Below are 27,642 nucleotides of genomic sequence, written 5' to 3' on the forward strand. Positions count from 1 at the left end.
ACAAGGAATTTGGTCTTTAGCCCCTGCAACTGAAATATAACCTCTAAGACTCTAGAGTTTTTTCAGTGATTAAAGTGTCTTTGATTAAGTCTCTCGATCACATCTGAGGGTTTATGTTTAAAGGTTGGGACTGGCCAAACCAGAAAGACCCACCTAGTGATGTCAGTCCACCTCCGGAAGGAAGTGGACAGAAGTCCATCTGATTCATGTCAGATGATGAAAGATACCGAGAAGGGAGAGTTCCCCTTTGGGGGCATAGAAACTTCATGCTGGGAATAGTCCCAGACCTCGCCTTGCGCATCTCGCCATTTGGATTCGTTTTGCTGCAATAAAACCAACGGGACACTAGCGCTTTCCTGAGCATTGTGCGTCATTCCAGCGAATTGTTGAACCTCAGGAAGTAGTGAGTCAGCCCGTCAGAAGTGAGGGCGAGTGGAGACCTCCTAGCTGCTGCTGGCGTCTGACGTGGGCTGCAGTTGGCCCGCTGGAGGACTGCGCCCTCTCGTTGGAGTGGCCATAGCCAGGGGCAGAGGACGAAGCATGCATGAACTGAGGTGAATAGAGCAGACTGAGCTGGTTTCCACAGTGTGGTGTCGAGAAGGGGCATTTGACCTGCCACACAGCATCCCAAGGCTCTGAGAAGCGGGGGGGGGGGGGCTTTTCAACACGGCACTGAGGAGCCCCCAATGTGAGCTTTAGAACAACTTAATTGAGCTGGGATTCGCATGCTGCACAACTGACCCAGAGGATATCATCCAGTGAGTTTATTACGATGGCTGGCTAATCAGTTGTGGGGGGATGGGAGGATAGGATTCCATTCTTTTAAAAAATACTTCAAATATACACAGAATGTAAATATTAAGTGTAAAAAAAAGTAGAACCAGAAGGAAAATACAGGTGAATGTTTATCTCGAGTTAAGGAAACAATTAGTAAATGTGACATCAACAGTAGAGAGAAGAACTCAATAGTAGAACTACTGACAAGGCTTGCCATCTGTACAAGAGACAGACAGACATAATTAGTTAAATAAAACCAAAAGATGAAAGAACACTTATTCCAAACGATCTTTATTAAGGCATTGGGATAAGAGGAAACATGCACTCTATTACAATAACCTTCTGATTCTATGCTCCATCTATATTCTAAAATATTTTAAATGAATTATCATCACAAAAGTGGGTGTAAACGAGAATAATTACATCTTTAGAGCTTCGGGACACCAGTGAAAAGATAAAACTCATTCACAGTTAGCACTTTCGTAGAAATAAGCATCGTTTGAGTTCTTGTTCTCGAATGCTTCATGATCTTAAAGCATAATTGGTTTGATCAGATCATCTTTTCATAAGTAGTATAAACTTTGCTTTGAATTGCTTATCACAAGGTCCACAGTTCAAAACCACCAGCCACACCTCAGGAGAAAGCTCGCTGCTCCTGTACAGATTGACAGCCTTGGGAACCCTGTATAAGTCCGATGGGTTGGAATTAACTTGACGGCACAGGGATGGAGTGGTCTGATTTTGGGGGTGTAATTCTTTTAGGGTGATTTTCAAAATTTGAATTCTAAAGTGAATGGATAGAATGTTGCTCTGTTTTTGGAAGCCTCCATTGGTTCTGGGGCCATGCTGGGTGTGGCAAGGAAAATAATCCTGTGCGCAGGCTACTAACCACTCCCGAACTGAGTGCCAGGCTATGCCGATCGGTCTGTTACGATAGGTTCACAGGGCCACTGGTGATGGTGCGGGAGAATGATTGCCTTTCATGAAGAAGACACAGGCTGATTCTTTGGCCGAGGTGTGTCATGCCCAGACATCACCTGTCAGTGTCTTGAGACTGGCACATTCCCATGATGCTGTGTCATGTCTGCTGAGCTTGGGCTTTCTGACTCCGCTGAACTAGAAAGAAAAGCCTAGTGATTTCCTTTGGAAAATCAGTTCATGAAAACCCAGCAGTCCCTTCTGCTGCGGACGCCGCCCTGGGCAGGGCTGGGCAGTGCAGTGAGCAATCTGTTATTCAGTTGGGTCTGGCTTTGCCAGCAGTCCGATCAACTTGGCAGCAGTGAGCGGCAGCGTTGTAGGTGGATCACTGTGTACTTATGTGCACTCACGTGTACATGTGCATCTTTGTGTGCCCCCGCACACCCACCTGTGCCCCAGGCAGGTGTCAGGAGGCGGATACGGTTTGCTGGTGGTGGGGGCCCTGGAGTCCGTTCCGACGCTTCGCCCTCTCTGTATGACAGGAAAGAACACTGCCAGGGGCACCGTTGGCACCCTTTGTCGGAATGACACACTGCTCAGTCCCACGCCGTCCGCATCATTGGTCTCATGTGAGAACCCACTCTCGCAGGCTTGGGGCCATCCATCTTGTCGGGGGCCTGCCTTTTTGCCGCCGCCCTTTGTTACCAAGGATGCTGTCCTCCAGGGACAGGTCTCTCCTGACAACGTGTCCAAAATACCAGGACGTTGGTGATTTGAATGTCAGCATCCAAGGGGAAGGACGGCAAATGCTGGCTGGAAACAGGGCAGCTCTCCATCTGGTGAACCCCTCCACCCAAGCCACGGAGGGACAGTTGCGGCTCTCTTGTTACAGATCAGCTTTCCCAGGGAGTGCAAGAATGCCAGGGCCGGGAGACAAAGGGCAAGCCTCTTAATCCTGCCTGTCATTCATAAAACCCCCTTTGTCTATTCAGAGCCCTGTGAGGACTTTTCACCAAGTTACGCTTTCAATGAACTGAACTTTCTATGAAGCAGGTTCAGCCCACGTCATTCAGGACTTGAAGGATCCTCAAGCTCCGCGGCTCTTGGGCTTTATTTTGATGTTAGAGGATACTAGAAAAACTTATTTTTCTGGACGACTTCACAAAATATTCTTCTAAATGAGTTCACACTAGGATTGTTTAAAAGAAAAAGAGATGCTGAACTCTGATCGGGACGGCTCTCTGGCAAACGGGGCCCTTTCCTGTGAACTCCATCAAACACGTGAGCCATTGGCCTGAACCACCTCATTGTGGAAGCTGGCGGGGGCCCCGGCAGATGGCATAAGAGAAGGCAAGACATTTGCATGCACTAGACATCCCTCCATGGCTAACAGTGAACGCCTTTTCCCCGTGGATGAGCACGAGACGTGTGTGCTTAGGGGGCTCATCCACAGCCGTCACTCAGCGGTGCGGGATCAGGGTTTCAGGTGCCAAGAAAAAGCTCAGGGAATAAGGGCGTGTTACTCTAGAGGCTTCTGCCTGTTACGTAGCAGCAAGAAAGTTAGGATCAAATATGTCTCCACCGGGGCTTTGGCCAGGCTGTCTGGGTACAGGGACAAAAAGAAATGTCTGAAGGCAATACTGGAATGGGAACTTGAACACAGCCTAAAAGTAAGCATCTGCCGTGTAATTAGACTGAGAACTGTCCAGACACCTCCCTTCCTTGTTCTGAAATGCTGACGCTCGCTTATTCTGCAACTGGCTTTAGTCACTGGGCTTTCCCAAGTTAGGACTTTCCAGAGTTACAAGAGAAGCCGATGGCCAGTGAGTCCCGTTGTTTAACTGCTGGGAAGAAAGGGTGGCTTGGTGACTTACGAGATGGATGGTGCTTGGTCATACTCATGATTAGTTTGGACCACAGCTCGAAGAGATTGAGCAAGAGGCCACCATCAAGACACTATACATACCAGAAGGGGAGAGATTGGTGGACCACTAGGGACTGTGGTCCTCGACACCCTTTCTGTTGGGATCACCTTTCAGCCAAACAACAGACAGCCCTGGAAAGTGAACAATGACACCCACAAGGGACCATAACCATAGGAGACCTAAAGGGCAGCCTTTGCCCCAAAGCAAAGCTCAAACAGCAGAAAGGGCAGGAACAAGGACAAATGGTGGGAAGAATGCTTTTACGGTGAGGGGACTACGAGCAATGTCACAAAACAGAAAGGTATGCATTGTTGAATGAAAAACTGATAGGTTCTGTCAACTTTCACCAAAAAGTTGAGAGAACAAAAAGAACAGTCCATTGCCCATCTATTCTACCCCTCCCCCAACCCCACCCCACACATCCCCATGGAGTTTAATTGACCGTCTCACCCCACTGGAAACATCTTGCATGTTTCATGCACCCAGGTGGTGATGAGTCAAGTGGAGGGACCGTGAGACAGAGGAAGATGGAATGATACAGCAACTCAAACATAAAAACAACTCATTGCAAAGATGGCACAGGACCTGACAGTGTTTGGTTAGGTTATACGTAAAGTTCCTGTGACTCAGAACTGACTTGATGGTACCTGACAACATGTGGCAATGAATAAAAGCCAGAGAGCCCAGGGCAGTGAGGTCTTTGCTAGAGTGTGGTGTCCCATACTCTTAAGTTTAGTACTGCTCCTCCCCTGCAAACCGTGACTCCAACTATAAAATTAGAAGCGGAGCTTCATCATCTATGAGGTGTGGTCAGAACCCATGGTGGCAATCACCCAACTGAAGAGCTGGCATAGAGAGAAGGGGAACCCAGCCTTGGGACATTCTTCGTAGGTTTGAGATGGAGTCTGGAAATCGGTATTTTTTAAAGTTTTTTTTTTTAGGTCTAAATGATATTCTGTTGGCATGAATACATTAATTCTATTGACCACATGCAAATGGTACCAGAAAGAATTTGGTTCGTTGTAACAAAGGAAAGATGCGTGTTCTACCAGTCGGCCCACAAGATTCCTGGGAGATCGGGCTGCTCTCCATATTCGAATGCTCATCCGCCTTTGCTTTGCCTTGGAGTCTGACGAGTAGTCGTTAGGCACCTGGGTGCGACCGAAGGTCGGATGGTTTGAGGCTACTAGCCATTCCACAGGAGGAAGACGAGGGAGACTGCTTTGGGAAATATAGCAGGCTTGGGGACCCTGTGGGGCTGTTCTACTCTGACTTACGGGTCGCTCTGAGTCAGAATCTGTGGGAGAGCAATGAGTTGGGGGTGTGAGTTAGAACTGACTTGATGACAGTCAATAGTTTGGTTTGGGATTGCAATGAAGTTCAGTAGCCCCTGGTGTGTGTCGGAAGTGTTGCAAGCAGAATGATTTTGTTACTAGCACTGGTAGCCAGAAAATGACACCTTTCCCCTAAAAAAAAGAATCCCTAAGAAATGGGAAAGAGAATAGCCTGATGGAAGCTGATCCCAGGATTTCCATTTGAAGCCCTGACTCCAGCTTTCTTCTTTAGCTTCCACACGCCACCCGCAAGATGGCATAGTCACCACAGTGACAGAAGGTGACCTGGCGGCCCTAGGTATTGAAGATAGCACCGGGACTCTGGGTATGGAAGGCACCAACAAGGAGACCCCTGGCTTGACAACTCTGGTGAGTGTTCTGGGAAGAGGGAAATTGGCCCGTGTTCCCATTCAAGGATACAAAACCAAGAAAAAAACAAACCACTGACTCATCAGGGCCCTACATGAAAGAATAGAATCACTCGATGCCTCTTTGGGCGGTTGTAATATTGACAGTACATCACTAAATCTTTACTCCCATGAAGTCCCCCGTGAGGTTAAACCCCTGCAGCCAAGCACTTAATGAAAGAAAAGGTCCAGTGATCAACTTCTGAAAGGTTACAACCAGTGCGGTTCCACTCATGGGTCTTCATGAATTGAGCTCCACTCCATGGCGAGTTTCTAAATATGTACACCCAATTCCTTATCTAGTTGTGCACTGGGGACTGGCTCATAGGCCACACTGGTATAGATCCTGTGATCTCAACTCACAAGGTCTGACTTTAATGCGTTTCAACCAACTCTTGAGTGTTTTACGCATTTGCCTGAAGGAAGACCGTGAGGTGGGCACTTGGAGGGGCATTGTCACACGCCTCACCAAGCAGCTGACAGTTAAGTTGTTCAGGACAGTGGGTCATGCCGTTCACCTGACTCTCTTGGACCATTCCCCCAGCCCCTTACTCCATTTCAGCCATGTTGGCCTTCCCAGCCTTCAAGCGCACGTTTGTTGCAGCTTAGAGATTTTGTTGTCTCAGCCTAGGATACTCCCCACGTCTTTCCATGGCTAATTTTTACTCAAGATTTTGAAGCATAAATAGCCCCTCAGTCACCTCTAAAGTAATTCCCCTACTCATACCCTCTCAGCCTTCATTCTTCTGCCCCAGAAGCAAAACGAAACCCCCTGTCGTTCTGACTCCCAGAGGCCCTCTCAGAAAACTGTTGCCAAGGTTTTCTGAGGCTGGAAACGCTGCACCCAAGCAGCCGGCCATCTCTCTCTCCCCCTCAGAGCCGCTGGTGGGTGCAAACCTTTTGGTTAGCAGCCCAGTGCTTAACCTCCTGTGCCACCAGTACTCCTTATCCTCTAGCCCAGTGTTCAGCAGACTATTTGCTGGATTTGACCAAACCCTTATTTTTGTAAATAAAGTTTTATTGACACACAACCACACCTATTTGGTTCAGAATTACCCAACTCCTTTCACGCTTTAGGAGTAGAACTGAGACATGATGGTCACAAAGCTAAAAGCAGGTACCTATTTGGCCCTTTATAGAAAAACTTTGTCTCATTTGTTACCCTAGCTTGCATTTTCTTCAAAGTGTGTGAATTCACTTACCATTCTCTTTTTAACTTGCTTACATGTTACATGTGTACATCCTCCAGCAGACCCCAGCATGTGAGTTTTATTCTCAGGGAATTTTTTACCATTGTATCCCCAAGACCTGGAGTCATACCAGGCACATAGTAGGTCCTCACTTGCACATTTTCTAAACACTTGCCTGGTGTGGGTGTTACAGTCAACATAATCTCATGCAAGCCCTGGCTGTGTCACTTACTGGCTCTGTGGGGCTGGACACACCATCTCATTTCTCCACGCCTGGCTCATACAGTAGGACTAAAGATAGGATCTCCTTGATAGGATTGTGCTTGGAGTAAATGAGGGTGTATTTAAAGGGCTTGTCACATTGTATGCTCTTGTTGAAGGATGACCATGACTCTAGTTGGGGGCAGGAGGGTAGTAAAGGCTGGGAGGCATAGGATGTGTGCCAAAGAACTGCTTCAAGGGGAACATTTGCCGTTCAAGCTCAAGGGAGAGAGCCAAGTAAAGCCCAGGGATCCAGGATGTTCAGAAGAATTCAGATCTGGGGAAGTCAGCAGGCTAAACATTTGGCATTCATTTCTTTTTTAAAAAGGTATGCCATTCGTCCTCCCTGAGGGAGGGACAACAGAAAAGTGGATGAAGGGAGATGTCAGACGGTGCAAGATATGACAAAATAATCATTTATAAATTATCAAGGGTCCAGAGGGAGGGGAGAGTGGGGAGGGAGGGGAAAAATGAGGAGCTGATGCCAGGGTCTTAAGTGGAGAGCAAATGTTTTGAGAACAATGAGGGCAATGAATGTACAAATGTGCTTTACACAATTGATGTATGTATGGATTGTGATAAGTTGTATAAGTCCCTAATAAAATGATTTTTTTAAAAAAGGTATGCCATCATATATTTCATTTCTGTATGCCACCAGGAATCTTGCTCTAAGGGAGAATGTATTTTGTAAAACTGTAGGTGCACTTTCTTATTTTGTCTCGTGTCCACCTCCAATAGGTACCAACAAGTATAGGTGGTGTGACACGCAACCGTATCGAGGACCACCAAACGGCCTTTGGAAGCACAGTCCCTGACCAAGGAGACCCCCAGAGTACCACAGCTCCAAAAGTGGTAACGAGTCACTCCAGGGGTAAGAACATTGGCCACCCCAATAAAGGATTTCTTTTATTTTGGATAATCATTCAAAAAATAGATAATCAAAGATAGTAGTATATTTGCCAGAGTGAATTTTGCACCAGACTTGTATCTGATAGGTTCAGAACGTGGTTGACCGGGTTGCTAAAAGCTGAGCATATCTCTCCACTCGGGTGATGGTTAGGGTTAATGGTCCCACAAGACTAAATGATGTAGCTACTGATGTCATGCGGCTACAATAACTGATCCTGAGCTAAGAAAACAGTGAGAACAACTTGGCTGTTGATTGATACCCAAGAGCATCAAACTCATTCAACTTCTGTAGATCTTTAAAATAGATATATTCATGTTTGTTGTTGTTTTGCAATCCTGAAGCTAGCACTATGTAATAGGTGGTTTTTGTTGTTGTTCTTTTCATCTGGAGTTGTTATTATTTTGAAATTAAAAGTCTTAGTGGGGATGGAGTACCTATATATTCGAGTATAAGCCGAGGCACCTAATTTTACCACAAAAAAACCCTGGGGGGCTTTTTCAGCATAAAAAATGTGATGAACTGCCCCTCCCTCCAGAACTTACTTCACAGGATAGCACTGAAGCGATAACTCAGGGAGAGGGTCATGTTCGATCCACAGCACATGGAAGAAAATGACGGGGGAGGAAGAGAGAGTGGAGCACATCCTGGCCCACCAAGCTTTGAGAATGATATTCCTGCTCAGAGCAGCCAATCCATAGAGAGGACCATATGGCCACCGCCCCTGTGAGACACGACATCCCTCACTGACCCATAGCCCTACAGGGGACAACACTGGAGACAGTGTGGGAATTGGCCCTATCTGATCCCACTACGTTGAGGGAAAACACTAAGGGCATGCAACAGCATAGCAAGGGAATCAGAGGAAGAAAATACCAAAAATAGACTTTGGGGCCAGGGCCTGGCACCCCATTAGACTCGACTGAAAAACACTCCTAAAGGTCAACAAATAGATTTTGAACTATTTATAGGCTTTTCTTTTTTGTTGTTGTTGGCTTTCTGTTTGTTGTTGCTGTTTTATTTTCTATTGTTGCTTTGTTTTGCTCGGCCTTGTGTTTGTGTATATTATTTTCTCTGCATGTCTATCTAGATAAGATAGGCAGGATAAACAATGTGGAGGAGAAAACAGCGGGACGGATGGTTCTGGGGAGACTTGGGAGAGAGGGAGGTGGAGGGAGGGGAAGTGGTGTCAACAAACCCAGGGACAAGGGAACAACAAGTGATCCAAAATCGGTGGCCAGGAGGGTGTAAGAGGCCTGGTAGGGCTTGATCAAGAGAAAGGTAACCAAGAGGAATTACTGAAATCCAAATGAAGGTTGAGCATGATAGTGGGACAAGAGGAGAGTAAAAGGAAATAGAGGAAAGAACTAGGAGCCAAAGGGCATTTATAGGGATCTAAATACAGACATATGCATATGTAAATATATTTATGTATAATGATGGGGAAATAGGTCTATGTGCATATATTTATGGGTTTAGTATTAAGGTAGCAGATGGACATTGGGCCTCCACTCAAGTACTCCCTCAATGCAAGGACACTTTGTTCTATTAAACTGGCATTCCATCATGCTCACCTTCCTGACATGATTGCTGAAGACAAAGCAGGTACATAAGCAAATGTGAAGAAAGCTGATGTTCCCTGGCTATCAAAAGATCTATAGCATCTAGGGTCTTAAAGGCTTGAAGGTAAGCAAGCAGCCATCTAGCTGAGAAGCAACAAAACCCACATGGAAGAAGCACACCAGCCTGTGTGATCATGAGGTGTCGATGGGATCAGGTAACAGGCATCAAAGAACATAAAAATCATATCATTGTGAATGAGGGGGAGTGCAGAGTGGGGACCCAAAGCTCATCTACATGCTACTGGACATCCCCTTACAGAAGGGTGTGAGGAAGAGACAAGCTAGTCAGGGTGCAGTGTAGCAACAATGAAACAAACAACGTTCCTCTAGTTCTTTAATGCTTCCTCTCCCCCACCCCTACCCCCACTATCATGATCCCATTTATACCCTACAAATCTGGCTGGACCAGAGGATGGATGTACACTAGTACAGGTAGGAACTGGAAACACGGGGAATCCAGGACAGATGAACCCCTCAGGAACAGTGGCGAGAGTGGCAATACCAGGAAGGTGGGGTAGAAAGGGGGAACCAATTACAAGGATCTACATATAACTCCTTCCCTGGAGCATGGACAACAGAAAGTGGATGAAGGGAAACACCGGACGGTGTAAGATATGACAAAATAATAATAATTTATAAATTATCAAGGGTTCAGGAGGGAGTGGGGATGGGGAAGGAGGGAAAAACTGAGGAGCTGATACCAAGGGCTCAAGTAGAAAGCAAGTATTTGAGAATGACGATGGCAACAAATGTGCTTGACACAATGGATGGATGTATGGATTATGATCAGAGATGTACGAGCCCCCAATAAAATAATTTTTTTTTAATGCTGGAAAAACTCGGCTTATACTTGAGTGTATATGGTAGTTGTTTCTGGGGCTCCAGAAATCCAGTTCTCAGTGAAACTTGCCATATTTGTGGCGTAATCTGTTTCTGGTATGAATTTATCATCGACAAACACCCTTTAGTCATGGCCTGAGTCATCACTTCCCCCCCATAGACTTAGTTAAACTAATCATTTAATAATTCCCAGATGAAAGAACAAAGCCCCCTTAGGGCACACAGTCAGCCCTCACAGTTCTAATTATTCTAACCCGGGTAGATCTGAGAGTCTGTGTTCATACTGACCATCTTACACCGAGGTCAAGGCTGTCCACACGGGAGAAGTGATGCTGCCCCGGGATTTGGGAGCCTTTCATGATTCACACAGGAGCCCCGGTCACATGAGTGTCACACCTTGCAGGGAAATGATGTTTCTGGGGAGTGGAGTTTTTGCCCTGACTGAGATGTTTAGACAATGACGGATGAGAGAGAGGAAAGATCAATGTCAATTCAACTTAGCCAAGGAAAGAGATCGCTTCCCTTTTCTAGGATCTTTCTCGCTTGAACTTCAATGGCTAGGGGCTTAAAAGACAGTATGCCTTATTTTTGTGGCAGAGGGGGGCAAGGTGAGGGGTTAGAAAAGGAACCAACCCCCCCAACTCACTGCAGTGAGTGCTCACCACTTTGAATCCTTTTGTTCAGGGCTTGCGTTTCCATCTCTGAAATGGAAGTAAGCACGAAGGCCTGGCCTGAAGCCTTGGTACCCAGTTCTGCTCGCCCAATGGACCCAGTTAGAAAGTTAGTTTTCAGTGTTCCGTATACATTTCCAGGCCCAAGCCCCAAATGTGTTCTTAAAAACTCCACAGCATTTTTGAAGATTTAAGAACCCAAAGAAAACAAGCCCACAGTTCAAAAAGTCCTTTGAAAACAAAGCCCAAAGGTCATGCCAAGACGCTAAATGAGAAAAGATGGGCAGTTAGAAAATGGAGAGAAACCAGCAGAGCCAAGTGGAAGGAAGAAGCAGCAGATGTGATCATTGCAAAGCACTGAGGCATTTGGAGGAGGGGGCCCTCAGTACCGTGGGGGACAGCTCGTCAGCATCACAACAGGGACACCCTCCAAGTGGAGCAGGTTTTTCCTTTTCAACCATAGATGCTTTTGTTATTCCTTAAAAAGATGCTCCGCTGCCTTCCAAATACTCGGGTTGGTTTCTTCCTGTCTCCTGCCCTGCTGTGCCACAGGAGGTGAGCTTGACTTGGGCACATTTCCATTCCGTGCAAGTGTATTCCAAGAAGGGTTTTTGTTTTCCCTTTTTCATTATGGCTAAAAAAATACACATAAACATAAGAAGAAGCCATTTTCATTCCAGCCTTTTGTACGGGTGCAATTCAGTGACGCGAGGTTTTTCCACTATGCGGTACAACGATCCTCATTATCTGTTGCCAGGTATTCTGGGTGCCTTTGACACCCCAAGAAGTTTTACCTGTGAGTAAAGTGTGCTTAGAAACACTTGTGCGTTCAAATGAAATCGCAAAAACTGAACATTTTTAAAAGTTGCTTCATGAAGACAATAAATATCCCACTCCTCTGAAACAGCCAGGTACAATGACAGATCCACACAGAGGACACGCAGGTCCCATGATCCCAGTTGGTACGATTGGGGAAAGCGAGGGAGCGGAGGACTAAGAAGCTCTCATTCAGTAACACATCTCCCACAGACGGACTTTGGTTTGGGTAATGCATCTCCTATGGCAATAAAAACATGTTCACCAAAGCAGCTCTGTTGACATTGAGTCATTTCTGACCCATAGCAACCATGGAGGGCAGAGGAGAACTCTGTCCCGTTGGGTGTCCAAGGCTGACGCAGATCGCCACACCTTTCCTCCACTGCAGTGGCAGCTGGTGGGCTCATCCCTCCACTCTCTGCATGAGCACTGAGACACTTGCTTAACCCTGTGAAGACCCTAGAATGAGCAGCCACCATGCGGGCCTATTTCTGATGATGGCATGAGGAGAGGCAATTTGTGGAGTTAATTCAACGGCATCTTTGTTGCAGACAGACCTCAAGCATAGCCATCTCCCAGATACAGACAGACCTCATCTCCCAGATACTGTGATGCAATAGCACAGACACGTAGAAGGTTGGGAGCATCCTTGAGAGGCATGTTATTGTGAGGAGAGCCCTTGGTGCAAAGGGTCGCCTTGCTTCAAACCCAAACATTAGGAAAAATAATGAGCAGTGGGTGGTTTGCTGCCAGCCCCTTTCGGGAGGACCGCCTACTGGTAATCTGTACAACTTGGAAAATTGGCAGTTGGGAGGAGCTCTGGTGGCACCGTGGTGGTGGTTAAGCACTCGGCTGCAATCGGCTGCTAGCCACCTGCTTAGCAGTTTACAGCAGGAAGATATGTAAACAGCAGTTTATAGCTGTTTACTGCCTCAGGGGCGGCCCAGGACACCCTGCAGGGCAGTTCTGCTCTGTCCTGTAGCATTGCTGTAGGTAGGTCAGAATCCACTCATAGTTTTGCTTAAAAAAAAAAAATTTTAGAAAAGAGCCTGCACGATTTACTTGTTAATATTATTTCATCCAATTAGGACATCTTCACATTCTATCTGCAAACTAAGGAAATAGGTACCCTTGAGAGGAGTGAAAGAGTTAACATACAAAGAAGTTAACGGCAAGAAGCAAACAACAAAAAAGGTTTCCCTTATTTATGTAAAAGTATCCCAAAGAAATTTGCAATGGATAATATTCACACTGTAACCATTGTACTAGGTCTGACTCTGGGTAATCTCCGAAAGCCAACTCACTGCCATTGAGTCACTGCTGAGTCACAGCGACTGTGCAGGACACGGTAGAATTATGCTGGTGGTTTTCCAAGACTGTAACTCGTTATGGGAGTAGAAAGCCCCCGTCTTTCTCCCAACTATGGAGAATAGCAATTGTTAAATAACAATGGCTTGACCACAAGGGTGTGTTCTCTCATTCAACGTTAGAAATAAAAGCAAGGCCGTTGCTATTGAGTTGATGCCAACTCCTGACACTTCTGTGTGTCAGAGTAAAACTGTCTGTAGGGTTTTCAATAAGGATTCTTGGTAGTATAGTGGTTATACCACCAGGGCTGCAATCCGCATGGTCAGCAGTTCAAAACCACCAGCAGCTCTGAAGGAGAAAGTGTGGGCTTTCTACTCCAGTAAACAGTTACAGGCTCGGAAATCCACAGAAGGTCACTATGAGTCAGCATTGCCTCGATGGCAGTAAGTTTGGTTTTGAGGAGTTTTCAATGACTGATTTGTCTGCGGTAGATCATCAGGCCTTTCTTGTGAGACACCTCTAGGTAGATTTGACATTTCAACCTTTTAACCACCCAGGGACCGTTCCCTAAACTAAGTTGGCCACGTTGCTACCCGATAATCTCTGGATTTGATTACTCAGAAAGAACCCAGGAATGGATGTTGTAGAAAGACAAGTCAACAGCCTTCGGCCACACCGTGCAAACCAAGAGCATACTTTGCAAACAAGCATGCTTCATCTAAGGGGATTCAAGTGGACCTCTTAGCAGTACATGAGCTGTCCACGATCTTGCCACGGATCTCGGAATTCCAGTGCGGAGTTTTCTTGTCTACCCTTAGTCTCTGAACCGTCTGAATCTTTTAAGATCTCAATGGCTCAATTTCCTGCCGTTCAAAGTGGATGAGCAAGAAGAAAGGTAAACAAACTGATGAGCTATGAACCCATAAAGTGGAGAAATGTTTGTAATTCAATACTATTATGAAGACCTGTATCATGTCAGAACTAGCTTAAAAATCCCCTTAGCGAATCCAGGGTGGATGATACCTTCAGGACCAAGGGTGTGAGGGACGATGCTGGGAGAGTGGAGGGTGAGTGGGTTGGAAAGGGGGAACTGATTACAAGGATCCACATGTGACCTCTTCCCTGGGAGAGGGACAGCAGAGAAGGGGGGAAGGGAGACTCCGGATAGGGCAAGATATGACAAAACAACGATGTATAAATTACCAAGGGCATATGAGGGAGGGGGGAATGGGGAGGGAGGAGGGGAAAAAAAAAGAGGACCTGATGCAAGGGGCTTAAGTGGAGAGCAAATGCCTTGAGAATGATTGGGGCAGGGAATGTATGGATGTGCTTTATACAATTGATGTATGTATATGTATGGATTGTGGTAAGAGTTGTATGAGTCCCTAATAAAATGTAAAAGAAGAAAAGAGAAAAAAATGATTAGGGCAAAGACTGTACAGATGTGCTTTATACAATTGATTTATGTATATATATGAACTGTGAAAAGAATTGTATGAGCCCCAATAAATTGTTAAAATTTAAAAAAAAAAATCCCCTTAGCTTAAGAACTTACCCTCTCCTGTTTCACTGCCTTGACTTCTGCCAGTTGCTAAAGTGTAAATGATTAGATCCTAATAATCGTATGGCCTTATTATCTCTCTTTACAGAAAAAGTGAGTGAAGAAACACAAATAATCGTTAAGAAAGGTAGGTTAGATTTGGGGCATCAAAATATTCTTGTGGGACTTTAAAAACAAAGCAAAGCAAAGTTTCTTTGGAACTAATTTTTGAGATGATTTACATTCACCCTTGGGATGATAGGCGCAGGAGTAGAATAAAGAACCTAAAGAGATCAGAGCTCAAACTATTTTGTTAAGAGGAAAAAAAGGGCATTTCCTATATCGGAAGATGAGTCTGGTCATTGGAGGGGAGCTGTAGTGCGTGGTTGCACATGGCCATCGATTGTCACCAAGACTGGGAATGGGGCTCATTTAACACCCGGCAGAAACGCTACCCAACAATCCACAGTGAATCCAGCAAGACTGTTATGCTTGATACGTCCTGAAATGAAACCCATAAACCTGTCCAGGTGTAAGATGGCATTTCTCTGGTTATAAATCAATTTCCACTGGATTTCGGAGAAATCACCTGGAAGGGTATATGCTCTGCCCAGTGGGACTGGGATGCTGCTCATGGGTGGGGTGTTTCATCACAGGCTTACACCTCATGCCCCCTCCCTTTTATTTTTGTTTCTCCCATTCAGATGGTTTGGCAACAATAACTCTGGTTGGCATCATTGTGGGGATCTTGATAGCCATTTGTCTCCTTGGTGGGATCATCCTTGTGGTTGTGCGGAGGATGTCAGGAGGATACTCGTAAGTGAACAACACGCACTAAGGTGATAAGCAGCCCAAACCTCTGCACTAGTGGAAGCCTCCGTGTGGAGGTCACATTAACAAGGCCCTGATTCCACAAGTACTATTTCTAACGTTGTCTCTGTAGACCAGAGGTCTACTGGGGCCTGCCTGTGAGTTTCCAAAGACCTGTAGTGCCCAGAGATGGCTCTGAAATGGATTTCTGTTCCCTCGCCCCATAGATTGACTTTCCAGCAAACTTTCCAAATAGGCTTGGAAGAGGGTCAACAGTAACAGCGGGGGATGGGGTGCGGAGACATGTCTTCAACCACACAAGATCAGAAAGGCAGCCGTTTGCCCAGAGCTAAAGCTGGGCAGGTAGGAGCGGTAGGAAAGCCAGATGGAGGAGATTGGCACACATGAGAAGGGGGGAAGACTGCTGTTGCATAGTGGGGGCTTGCCACCAACGTCTCAAAACAAACTGGGTAGGAATTGTTGAACGGATCATCATTTTGTTGTGTCAGCCTTCACTCAAATCCCAATAAATTACCCGCCTCCCCCTCCCAACAAAAATTGTTCCATTGAACAAGACCAAATCTGGTCTCTTGTCTTAACTTGAAACCCAACCCAAGTTCCGTCTTGCCCCCTCCTCACTATCCCACCCGCCTTCAGCGGTAGGTGGTTTCCAGACAAGCATCTGTTGCAAGACTTAGGCCCTCATGCTCCGGAGGGGAGTCCGTTGAGAAGGGCGTCTTTCATCTAGAAACGCGGGCACTCCCGCCTGCGTGCGCACAGCCTAGCGTTGACTCCTGATGGGGGGAGGCAGTCTTCTCTTGGGTAGAGTTCCAAAGTGACTGAGAACCTTCAAACTCAGAGCCAGACAAAAGCTGTTCCTTTTAAAAACGTCTGTTGGGAAGATGATAGTGTGATGCTGTCAGGGGGAGAGGAAAATGACCCACAACCAGAGTCCGGGGAGCACCCTTGCGGGACGACTCAGCTGCACCCCCAGTGAGTTTGGAAAGACCTGGGAACCAGGCCCTGGCAGTGTCAAGACTCACCATGGGGGCATGGTCCAGGAGGGCCAGAGGGGAAGAGAACATCAGGTTCTGGAATTGGAAGGCCTAGCGGGAAGGACAGTAGGAGCCATGGCTCACGGGGTTTCTGTTCACAGTGCCAGTAAAATGGCCGACAGTCACCCGTCTCTTTGTCTTCACAGGCCCTGAGGAGCTGAAGAATTGTGTCCGTCTGTCAACATGTTTTAAAAAGAGAGAATGTTTCCTCCCTCGCCTTTGTCCCCACGCCCCAAGAAGGAAGATGACCCATGGAAAGGCCACCCAACCCGCCCTCTCAATCCATGGTGATCCCGCCACTACTCAAACGTAACCGAAAGAACAAGTACATGTATGAGACTTGCTCCTCTGAGCATTTGCCTGTTGGGAACTCTTTTAAGATGATAGTATAAAAGAAGATGAAAAACAACATACTGCATGGGACGCAGAGCAAACCGATGTAAACAGATTTGTTACTAAGAAAGGACAAGGTAATACCAGCCACATCTGAAACTCTGATGACGGCTTTGTCCTGGCCAGTGGATGTGATCTCTGAGGTGGAATGGAGTCTGGATGTATTTCTTCCAACAGAGTACTCCAGTCTAGGGAGGCCTCACTTCTGGACACATCAGCGTGTTGCAGTTTCTGAGTGTCCAAATGACACACTCCACTTTCGTTTCTAAAGCCTCGCCTTGGTGTGCATGGTTCAGTGATCAATCAGAAAATCTCAACTTGGATAAAATGTCATGAACAGCTGCCTTGAGCTGGCCCAGCCAAATCGTCTCCAGGGCGTCCTTGGCTGCTCATAAACAGGAAGGCTCTACTTTGGGCAAGATGTTTTGTTGCTTTACCACAAGGTCACCAGGCTGCCTTCCCCAAAGATGGCTCTTAACCAAGTGCATTTAAAGATGTGAGATATTAAATATGTATCTCCCGAGTCTTCATGACTGACATATACCACATCTTTGGACAGGGCCATGCCCAAATGATCCAAATCAACGAGCCCAGGGGGCATCCTGGTTCTGTACCCTCTCACTTGGTGCAGCAAATCCCACCCAGCCTCTAACGGTGCTTTCCTAAACAGAGCTTGCCCAGCGGGGCGGTGCTCGATCGGGATTGCCGTCATGCAGCCCTGCAGCCTCTCTAACCGACAGTTCATGCAGCAGGAAAAGGTCGGCTGCCAGTCAGGAGGAAGCAGTGATGTCGGAATGCTGACCATGTGCCCTTGTCTTACCCACCTGGGCTGACCCAGCAGGCCATGTTCCATGTTTGAGTGTCAGCTACCGGAGAGAAGGGGAGGTTAGAAGAGCTGTGTGTGCGTGTTTAAATAGCCGCCCCTTTTCATTGGCCACATTCTAAAGAGGAGCTAGAAGTAGCGCCTGTTTCAGCTTCCCTGCCCCCTCCTCCCTCACTGTGAAAAAGAATAGCGCACCCCGAGTCATACACTGGACCCAGTGCCTGCTGGGACAGGACTGTGGGTTTCTCGGTCTTGCCTGTGTTGATGCTCAATGCAGACATGTTTTCAAATAAAACAGATGATTGTGTACAAGAAAGAGTCAGGCCTCTGATCACGAGTCGCCGTAAGTCTGAGCAACACTTGAGAACATCTGGAGAAGATGATAGAGTATTGGCCACCTCATTTCTTCCTCATCATCTGTGAATGAGTGTTTAGCTCAACGATGCTCTCTCTCTACCACCTCCTCCTGCCACTGCTTTGCTCCCTCCTGCTCTACGAGCTCTCGAGCACTTCCTGGGGCTGCAGCATGCTTGCAAAGGACTGGCTTGCAAGGCAGGCTCCTGGGGCTGGAGCCCCAGCCGCCTTGAGGCCTAAGGTAGCCTTCGAGCCATGGTTCTCAACCTGTGGGTCGTGACCCCTTTGGGGGGGTGTGGTTGAACGACCCTCTCACAGGGATCGCCTGATTAATAACAGTAGCAAAAATGACAGGTATGAAGTAGCAATGAAAATAATTTTATGGTTGGGGGGTCACCACAGCATGAGGAAATGTATGAAAGGGTCGCGGCATGAGGACGGTGGAGAAGCACTGCATTAGTGAAAGGGCTCAATGGGCTCTGAGCAGAGGGAATCTGGAAATTGAGTTCATTACCCTCAAAGCCTTCACGTCTTTAGGGAGGCCCTTGGCTCATGGGACTGCCCTTTCCAGGAGGGAACGTACACTAGTGTGGAGCCTGGGCAAGTCTTGGAAGGTCAATTGAGTGCTGGGGGGAAATGAGCTTCAACACATCAAACAACTGACTTGGGATCACACGGCAGAAGAAACCAGCAACTTGTACTTTGTACTGTGGCTGCAAACTCCAAGTGGTTCCTAAGTCACCAGATGCCTACTACCAGGCATTCTGTTTTAGACTTGAGCCTCTGCCAGGAAGCTGGTGAGCAGAGCAGAGGCCAAGACTCACCAGATTGATCCCCATCCTGTCCCCCATCCCCTGCAGGCTCTTGCCTTTGCCCAGCCCTGGCTTGCCACTGGAACTCCTCCCAGTATTTGTTGCCCAGCCAGTCTCCGGGCACCCTCACTTCTCAGATCCTAGACATTGGGCAACCCTGGCCAGTAGGAGTGAGTTGGAGACTGGGTACCACTGAGAACAAGTTCTGAACATGGGAGACCAGATTTCGGTGGTTCCAGGAGGTTTGCCTCAAGCAGCCTCACTGACTGGTAAAATTTTGCATCTGTTGTTTAAAAAGCTGCAGATCAAGTGTTTGTGCTGTGGCAGAACTGTTTACATAATTCTCATTTCAGCAACACGAGATCTATAAATGGGGTTAAGTGATGGAATGTTCTTGTAACCGGAACTCTGGTGGGCCCTTTGGGCCAGGTGTCAGACTGCTCATGGCAAAGCTGACAGTTCAAATCCCATCCAATCCCACTGCTCAGTCAGTGGAACGTGAAGCTAGCTGTTCTTGGCAAGATTTCTTTCGGTCACAGAAATCCTGTCTGTGTAGGAGCTGCTAGGAGTCTGAATCAACTTGGAGGTAGTAGGTTTGGGGTTTTGATTAATATTCTCTGAGGAAATCACTCATCACACTGGATTTATTAATTATCTCAATGCAGATTATTCATTTTTACCTATGTACATGAAAACATAATTGAAGGTTGATGAGCTTCCTACTCTGCTTCCTGAGGCCAAAAGCCTTGACTTGGCCCAAAGTCCCTCCTCTTCAATCACCAGCATTTTCTCTGTCCTTTTGTGGAGCCTTCATTGCACCTTATCACTTCTTAGTGCCTTGCAGTAATTTTCAGGTTTATGTATTTATGCCTATGTATGTATCTAGACCATACATGAAGTAAGCAGATGCTCACTGAAAAGGAAGGGAAGATGCCCCTCCCCGCAAAAGAATTTATTTCAGGGGACAGCACTAAAGGGACATATCTGATCAGAGCACATGGGAGCAAATGAAAGGGGAGGAAGAGAGAGTGGAGCGCATCCTGGCCCACCAAGCCATGAGGATAATATCCCTGTTCAGAGCAGCCAATGCACAGAAAAGACCATATGGCAGGCCCCACTATGAGACACAACATCCCTCACTGACCCATAGCCCTATAGGGGACAACACTGGAGACACAGTGTGGGAACTACGCCTGATCTGACCCCACCACACCGAGGCAAAACACTAAGGGTGTGCAACAGAACAGCAAGAGGAACAGAGTAACGAAGTCCCCAGGGAATACCAAAAATAGACTTTAGGGCCAAGGTGTGGCTCCCCATTAGACTCGACTAGAAAACACTCCCAAAGGCCAACAAACAGTCGTTGAAGTACCTATAGGCTTTTCTCTTTTTTTGTCATTGTTTTTTGTTGTTTTGTTTTCTTTTGTTGCTTTGTTTTTCTCTGTCTTGTTTTTGTGCACCTTATTATCTCCACGGGTCTGTCTAAATAAGATAGACTAGATGAACAATCTGGAGGAGAAAACAACGGGACCAAATTCCAGCGTCATGTGTAGTCGCTGTGGGATGGAAATCAACTCAACAGGACCTAACAACAACAACATGCAGAGGATAACCATCACGTTTAGAGACATTTGCTAATAATCCCCCTGAGCAGCAAGCCTTGGATAGGAAAATCAGTGGGAAGTTCGAGGCTGCAGCAGAGAGGCAGAAGGAAAGAAAAGGTGGAGGACCTTGACTTCAGAGCCAGGTCTGGGCCTGACCGGGCAATGGTCTGGAGCTCCTGGGACAGAAAGAGTGCTCTCGGTGCGTAGCCTAAGTGTCTGGTCACGGGGCTCCAGAGAGAGCTGGGGGTCTGTGGGTTCAGCCTGCACCTCTCCTGCCTCAGGTTTGTACCTATGAGCAGGGCTCAGGGGCTAAAAGCTCATTTATCACATGAGTGACACCATTTTCACTCTTGTACCCTACGATGTTATATTCTGCGGTTTCCCAAATCTTTTTATTGGGGGCTCATACAGCTCTTATCACAATACACACATGCATCCATTGTGTCAAGCACTTTTGTACATTTGTTGCCATCATCATTTTCAAAACATTTTCTTTCTACTTCAACCCTTGGTATCAGCTCCTCATTTTCCACCCTCCCTCCCTTGTGAACCCATGATAATTTATAATTTTTTTTCATGTCTTATACTGACAGATGTCTCCCTTCACCCACTTTTCTGTTGTCCACCCCGCAGGGAGGGGGGCATATGTAGATTATTGTGATTGGTTCCTCCTTTTTCCCCCCACCTTCCCTTTACCCTCCTGGTATCACTACTCTCACTATTGTTCCTGAGGGGTTTATCTGTCCCGGATTCCCTGTGCTTCCAGCTCTTATCTGCACCCGTGTACATGCTCTGGTCTAGCCAGACTTATATTCTGCATGGTTGACTGTGTTGACTGATAACCATAGTTGGGGCATTTGTATTGGTTGCATTTCAAAATCTAAGATTTACTCTACATGGTCTCCGATTGTAAGCTTCTTCAGAAAGAGGAGAAATGCAGTCTCCGAGGCCAATAGGACACATCACCATGAAGCAGGAGATTCAAACCACAGAAATACATCGTCTCACAGTTGTAAGGGCAGAAGGCAGGAGGTAGCAGGGCCATGCTTTCTGAGAAGTCCTGGAGTTAATATTCACATGTGATGCACCCCAAATAAGTAGAGGCAGCACAGAGTCTATAGGAAATCAGAGAGTGGGATAGGTATTGGGCTGCTAACTATAAGATCGGCAGCTCAAGTCCACCAATATGAGGCGCCCATAGAGATCTATGGGCTGAGCACATGAAAGGGGAAGAAGTAATCTCTGCTGGGTTTCCATTTGCGGAAGAATGAAGAAGGATCCATACCTCTCCCCATACACAAAAATGAGTGGATTAAAGACCTTTGAGTGGATGAAAGACCTAAATGTAAATCCTAGAACTAAATATCAATAGGGAAAAAGTTAAGGGCCCTACTATATAAACACCCTACCAACATAATGAAACACACACAATAGAAGAGCCCAAAGAAGAAAAGGCTGGGACCTTTGAAAGTAAGACATTTAATGTGCATCAGAAGACTTCACCCAAAGGGTTAAAAGAGAATTCACAGCCGGGGACAAAGCTAAGTTGGCAACCACACACTGGACAAGGGCCTAATCTCTACAAGCTAAAGGAAATTGCAAAACCTCAACGAGGAACGGCGGGGAGGGAGCTTGTAACGCTAAGAAAGAAGAAAATAATCTAATAGACTGTGAAATAATGAACAATTCTAATAGACTGTGGTGATGATTACACAACTCTAACGATTGTATAATATGTGAAACATAAGTCAATAAATTTTTTTTAAGATGACAGTTTAGGAAACTCTATGGGCAGTTCTACTTTATTTTATCTCAAACTCACTGCCATTGAGTCAATTCCAAGTCAGAGCAACCTTGTAGAATGGTGTGATGGTCCCCTAATCTGGTGTCAGTTTAAAGATTACGAGTGTAGGGGTGGAGTCTAGGCTGTCAATCTGGAGATAACCAATGAGACTTCTGTGGGCATGACCTTCTGAGAATTCTGGGAAATCTGGTACTTCCTCCTGGGAGGCGGAAGACACCTCTCTCTCTGCTACTCCCTGGGAGACACTGCAGAAGATAAGACACATGGACGTCCCCAGACCTCAGACGCCACAGAGAGACCCTTGCCAGCAAATGAGATGCTTACAACGCCACTGGACCCAAGGACTTTCTACTCACTGGCTTGTGATCGTTCTGCATTCAGCGTCATTGCATGTGTTTCGTGAGTCTGAAGAGGAATTTATAGATTGCTGTCTGACATATGGGTTAATATCAGACTTATGGACTTGATCTGGGCTGGGATGTTTTCTCAATGTTCAATTGCTCTTGTATATAAATCTCTTTCTTATACACATATGTGTGTCCATGGATTTGTTTCTCTAGTCCACCCAGACTAACACAAATGGTCACTGTGGGTTTCTGAGACTGTAAATCTTTATGGGAGTAGAAATTCTAGACTTTCTCCTGTAGAGCGGCTGGTGGTTTTGAGCTGCTGACCTCATGGTTAGCAGCTCAATGTAACCCATTACTCCCCAAGCTCCCACTTTGTTCCATAGGGAGGAAGTCGTAAATTGACTCCAAGTCACCTAATAGCAACAACAAAGGCCTTGGAGAAAAACACAGCAAGGAAGGGGAGGAAGGAGTCTTTGGCTGTAGGAATTTCAGCATTCAATCAAGGAAGGCCTCACTGTGGAGGTGAGATTGGGACAAAGCCCTTAAAAGAGTGAGTGAACTAAACGGGTCTCAAGGTACGGGAGCAATCTGGGAGAAAGGGAAGCAAAACTGAGGCAGAAGATGCTTGGCATGTGGTGGTGTAGTGGGTTACGAGCTGGCCTCATAGTTAGTAGTGGGCACACAGTTAGTAGTTCAAAAACCACCAGTCGATCCAGAGGAGAAAGATGAAGCTTTCTACTTCCATAAAGAGTTACAGTCTCACAAACACACAAGGGCAGGTCCACTCGGTTCTATAGGGTTGCTGTGAGTCGACAGCAACTTGATGGCAATGAGCTCTGAATCAAAGATGCTTGGAAGCCCGGAGCAGAGTGAGCAGAGGGGACAAGGGGAGGAGATGACCCCAGAGGCAGGGGGACCCTTACAACTGAGGACCTACCGGATGGCTTTAAGCAGAGTGACAGGATCTGACTTACATATGAATAATCGCCCTTGCTTTTGGTTGGGAACAAACCAATCAAAAGGCCAGTGTGATCATGTAGGATCGAGATGATGGTGGCCCAGACCAGGTGGTAGTATTGGAGGTGGTGTGAAGTGGTCTGGATTTCCTTACACATTCTACTGGATGGAGCCAAATGGATTGGAGGTAGTGAGAAAAATAAGTCAGGGGGCAACCTCAAGGGTTGTGATCCAAGCAAGTAGAAGAATGGAGTTTCTATGGCTCTAAAGGGGACGTCGTGATGTTGTAGATACAGGAGTGAAAGGCAGGAGGTCCTTACTGGACAGACAGACTTTAAGCTATCTATTAGGTATCCAAGTGAGCGTGTCAAGCCGGGGGCTGGCTATTGAAATCTGGAGCTTACGTGAGAAATCTGGCTGCTGTTGTTGTTAGGTTCCAAGGAGTCCGTTCCGACCCATAGCGACCCGAGGTACAACAGAGCGAAACACTGCCCGGTCCTGCGCCATCCTCACAAGTGCTCCTGTGCTCGAACCCTTCATTGCCCCCACTGTGTCCGTCCATCGCACTGCGGGGCTCCCTCCCTTTCACTGGCCCTAGACTTTACCAAGCATGATGTCTGTGATAGGCTTTTTGTGCCAACATGACACCCATAGGAAGATATGGGTGTTTAGCCTGTCAATCGGATCACAGCTTGATGACTGCATTTGGAGGTGCCACTGAGAACAACGGCTCACTCGAGGAGGGCCATTCTCTCTCTCTGCTTAGAACTTCCTGTGGATGCCACATGGAGACCTGTGTGAGACCTGGAGATGCGTCCACCACCAGTGAATCCACAAAACTTTGCACCCACCAGCCAGTGAAGTTCCTGCAGTCTGCATCATTGCATGTGGTTTGGGGAGTCTGAAGAGGGACTTAAGGACTAGGATTGGACTTATGGACTTGAGTTGGACTAGGCTGGGATGTTTTCCTGGTATGTAACTATTTCTGGACATAAAGCTCTCTCTTACACATATCTGAGTGTCTCTGGATTTGTTTCTCTGGTCAACAGGGCCAAACACAATGTCCTTCTGCAGGTACTGGTCTCTCCTGACATGTTCAAAGTGCATGGGTAGAGATATGGATTTGGGGGGTGTCATTATTGAAAATCATGAGATTTCCATGAGCGTGTCTATAAGCAGAAAAAGGTCACTCCAAGACCTGGTCACTCCATACCCCTTATCACTGGGGTATCTCCAGGTTAAGAGGTCAGGGATATGTGAAGGGACCAGCAGAGACGTCCACCATCTCATTCATAGCCCCCAAGCCAATTCTGACTCACAGGGCCAAGGTGAAATGCATCTCAAATGTGGCCATTCCAATCCGCTCTGTACTTTGAGAACATTAACCTCTGAGAAATCATTCACTTCTCCAAGGAGCTTAAAACCGGAAAGAAGGCACCCTCAAGAATGGACACAAACCTTTCCACCACTGGAAATAGAGAGCGCTAGGTGACAATTACCAAACTGCTCTTGGAGTTGAAAGTCAGCCCGTTCCTTATGAGATGATTTGGCATAAGTCAGGCGCTAGGACTGTCCAAACCTGGGTCCTCTGTGCTACTAAGATTCTCGATAAGATCTGCTGCTGCAGTGTGGGAACCCAGCTCCCTTCCCCAAACAGTACCTCTGTTGACAGCCAAAGCTGTAAGGCTGCCAGAGGACCTCCCATGACCTGCCTTCTACCCACGCCTTCGCATTGCCCTGGCCAAGTCTGCAAATGGCCTCCCGTTTGGTCTCGGACCCCAGCATCAATTAGCCCGCTGGACCCCCTGTCTGCCGCTGTCTTCTCTCCCTGGGTTTGTAGGACGACAGGCGCGCCCACATTAGTTGTCCTTCATGGCTCTTCTGACTTTTTGCTTGACTTCACTTCACCTTCTCTCTTGGCAGGCCTCTTAAAACCCACCTTTCCTTTCTGTTGTTGGCTCTCCTTGGACATTGCATCGACTCTCTCAGCTCAATTAGCGTAAATTCCAGGAAGGCAGGAGTTTCTCTTGTTCACTGCCACCTCCGTAGTCCCTGGAGCATTGTTTGGCGAGTTGCAGACAAGCCAGCAAGCGTTCCTCCCTCACCTGGCTCTGTGGTTCAAACCTTATCACTGCAAAGCTAAACACCCTCCTCCAGACTCTTCCCTCTGCCAGGAGGAGCTGCCTTCGCTATCCTCTTTGCCCATATAATACCCCCGCATTTGGCTTTCTGTCAAATAACTTGGTCAAGGGCTTCTGCACTTTATCATAAGACGGAAATCACATTTTTACGCACTGTGTATTGGCTTGGAAAGACCATCCTACACCTAAGTTTTTGAGCTTTGGTTCCATGATCAGAGCAAGAGCTCCACCTTTTTGTGCGGAGCTCTGTCCATTGCAGGAGATGGCTCCCTCCAGACCTCCCGCCAGGCCAGGTGTTGTTCACACACCTATGAAGGTGGGGAGACAGCTCTCCTGAAACCCCCAAGCAGCTGCATGACTTCTGCTCAAGGGACTGAGAACTTTCTAGAATGATCTGGTATTTGGGTTCCCTTGACATCCTGATCCCTGTTCTGAAAGTTCCATCTACTCCTCTGGATCTAGTCTCTATCCTGAATGGACAACATCAACCATGTGTTCTTGCCCTCTGGATTCTGGTTGGGTGTGATCAACGGGCAGCACCAAGCAGTGATAAGAGAGCAAGAGAGGGTGGCCTGGGGTCTTTCTTCCCCCAGCGCTTTCCCTGCCAGGGCAAGTGTTGCCAGTGCTTCCTTTACTCTCCTGCGGGCCAACCCATTCCTACAGCTAAAGTCTCACCACATTCTCGAACCTCGCTCTCTCTGTGCTTTAAACCTCTGGGGGCGAAGGGATTGTCCACGGCTGCTGGTCCTTCGGGACTTCAGCATACTTCGTTGGCTTCCTGTAACCTTTGTCTTTGTTTCCTAGTGCTGCTACATAACGTAGCAAGTGACACGGCCTTACATTTGTTTTCTCAGAGTTCTTGGGGCTGAAAGTCCAAGTCCGAGTCGTAGCCATACCTATTCCTTCCTTGTCCATAGGCCCAGGTAGTCTTCGGTCCTTGACGATCCTCATGTACCTTCTGTTTCTCCTTGTGGCCTCATTCACATAACAAAGAAACTGGGTTCCACGCATAGGCATGGAGCTTAAAATTTCAGCTCACATTTTGAGGGGATGCGCAATTCAATCCAAACGAACTCTCCATACAAGTCACAAGTTGCCACTGAGTCGAGTCTGACTCCGGGTGCTCTGGCGTGTGGCAGACAGAGTGGAGGCATCCCCCACGGGGTTTTCAGTGGCAGGTTTGGGGGGCAGTAGATCACCAGGGCTTTTTACCGCACTGGTGGCCTGGAAAGTAGGTCCACATTTTAGTTAGCAGTCAAGCGCATGGACCAGCTGTATCACCCAGGGGTTCCTAACCCTACGCGCTGTGGCTAGCTGCTTGATGAGTCCACCCCGACTCATGGTGACCCAGGCACAGGGCCTTCAACACCGTCTCTTCCTCAACCTGCTGAGAGAATCCCGCATTTCCTGCTGGGGCGATGACCGCTGCAACCACGTGCCATTTGCGTGATTCCAACATGAGGGTGCATCGGCATCTCTTTGTTCCTGCCCAGGAGCCCCGGCGGTGCTGCTGGGGGAGCACTGGGCTGCTCACTGCCAGGTCAGTGGGTCAAAACCACCTCAGCAGAGTAAGGCTGTCTGCTCCTGTAAAGGCTGGCAGGCCTGGAACCCTCTACAGGGGTACTGTGAGTCAGAATCAGCTCCCATGGCAGTGGATGCAGTTGGTGCCACCACTAACCAAGGAACTGGGCAACTCTATTCCATGGCTTCTGCTACCTCACAGCCTAAACCGCACACTGACCGGTACCGTGAGTTGCCCTCAACCTCAGTGCCTTCTCTGTATTTTGTCATCGCTAGTTCTGCTGCCAGTGAACCGGTTCCCTCTGTGGTACCCAGACTCCTGATGTCCAAAAGGATCTAGTTGACCGCATCATTCATCACTGTCTTTGTTGGTCAGAGGTCTCTGTGCCAGGGCATGGGGTGACTGACTGTGGTGGGGGATCCCCTTAATCTGGTTTCCCTTCTTTGTTGGCAAGGGCTGTAAGGAAGGAAGGAAGGGCATGGGGAAATCAACTGTATTGGC

The 27,642-nt window shown here is 47.3% G+C and overlaps 1 protein-coding gene across 1 annotated transcript in view; it reads left to right on the forward strand.

Annotated features, from left to right (window-relative positions):
* The window catches only part of PDPN (podoplanin), a 42,042-nt gene extending 24,129 nt beyond the window's left edge, over positions 1 to 17,913 (forward strand). The window contains exons 2-6 of the mRNA XM_075550929.1: positions 5,187 to 5,323; positions 7,551 to 7,683; positions 14,626 to 14,664; positions 15,221 to 15,332; positions 16,528 to 17,913. Coding sequence (XP_075407044.1) covers positions 5,187 to 5,323; positions 7,551 to 7,683; positions 14,626 to 14,664; positions 15,221 to 15,332; positions 16,528 to 16,534 — 428 coding nt within the window. The 3' untranslated portion in view covers positions 16,535 to 17,913. The remainder of the gene's footprint in view (positions 1 to 5,186; positions 5,324 to 7,550; positions 7,684 to 14,625; positions 14,665 to 15,220; positions 15,333 to 16,527) is intronic.
* The last annotated feature ends 9,729 nt before the right edge of the window (positions 17,914 to 27,642 follow it).

This window comes from Tenrec ecaudatus, chromosome 1 (genome assembly GCF_050624435.1).
Source record: "Tenrec ecaudatus isolate mTenEca1 chromosome 1, mTenEca1.hap1, whole genome shotgun sequence".
Taxonomy (NCBI): Eukaryota; Metazoa; Chordata; class Mammalia; order Afrosoricida; family Tenrecidae; genus Tenrec; species Tenrec ecaudatus.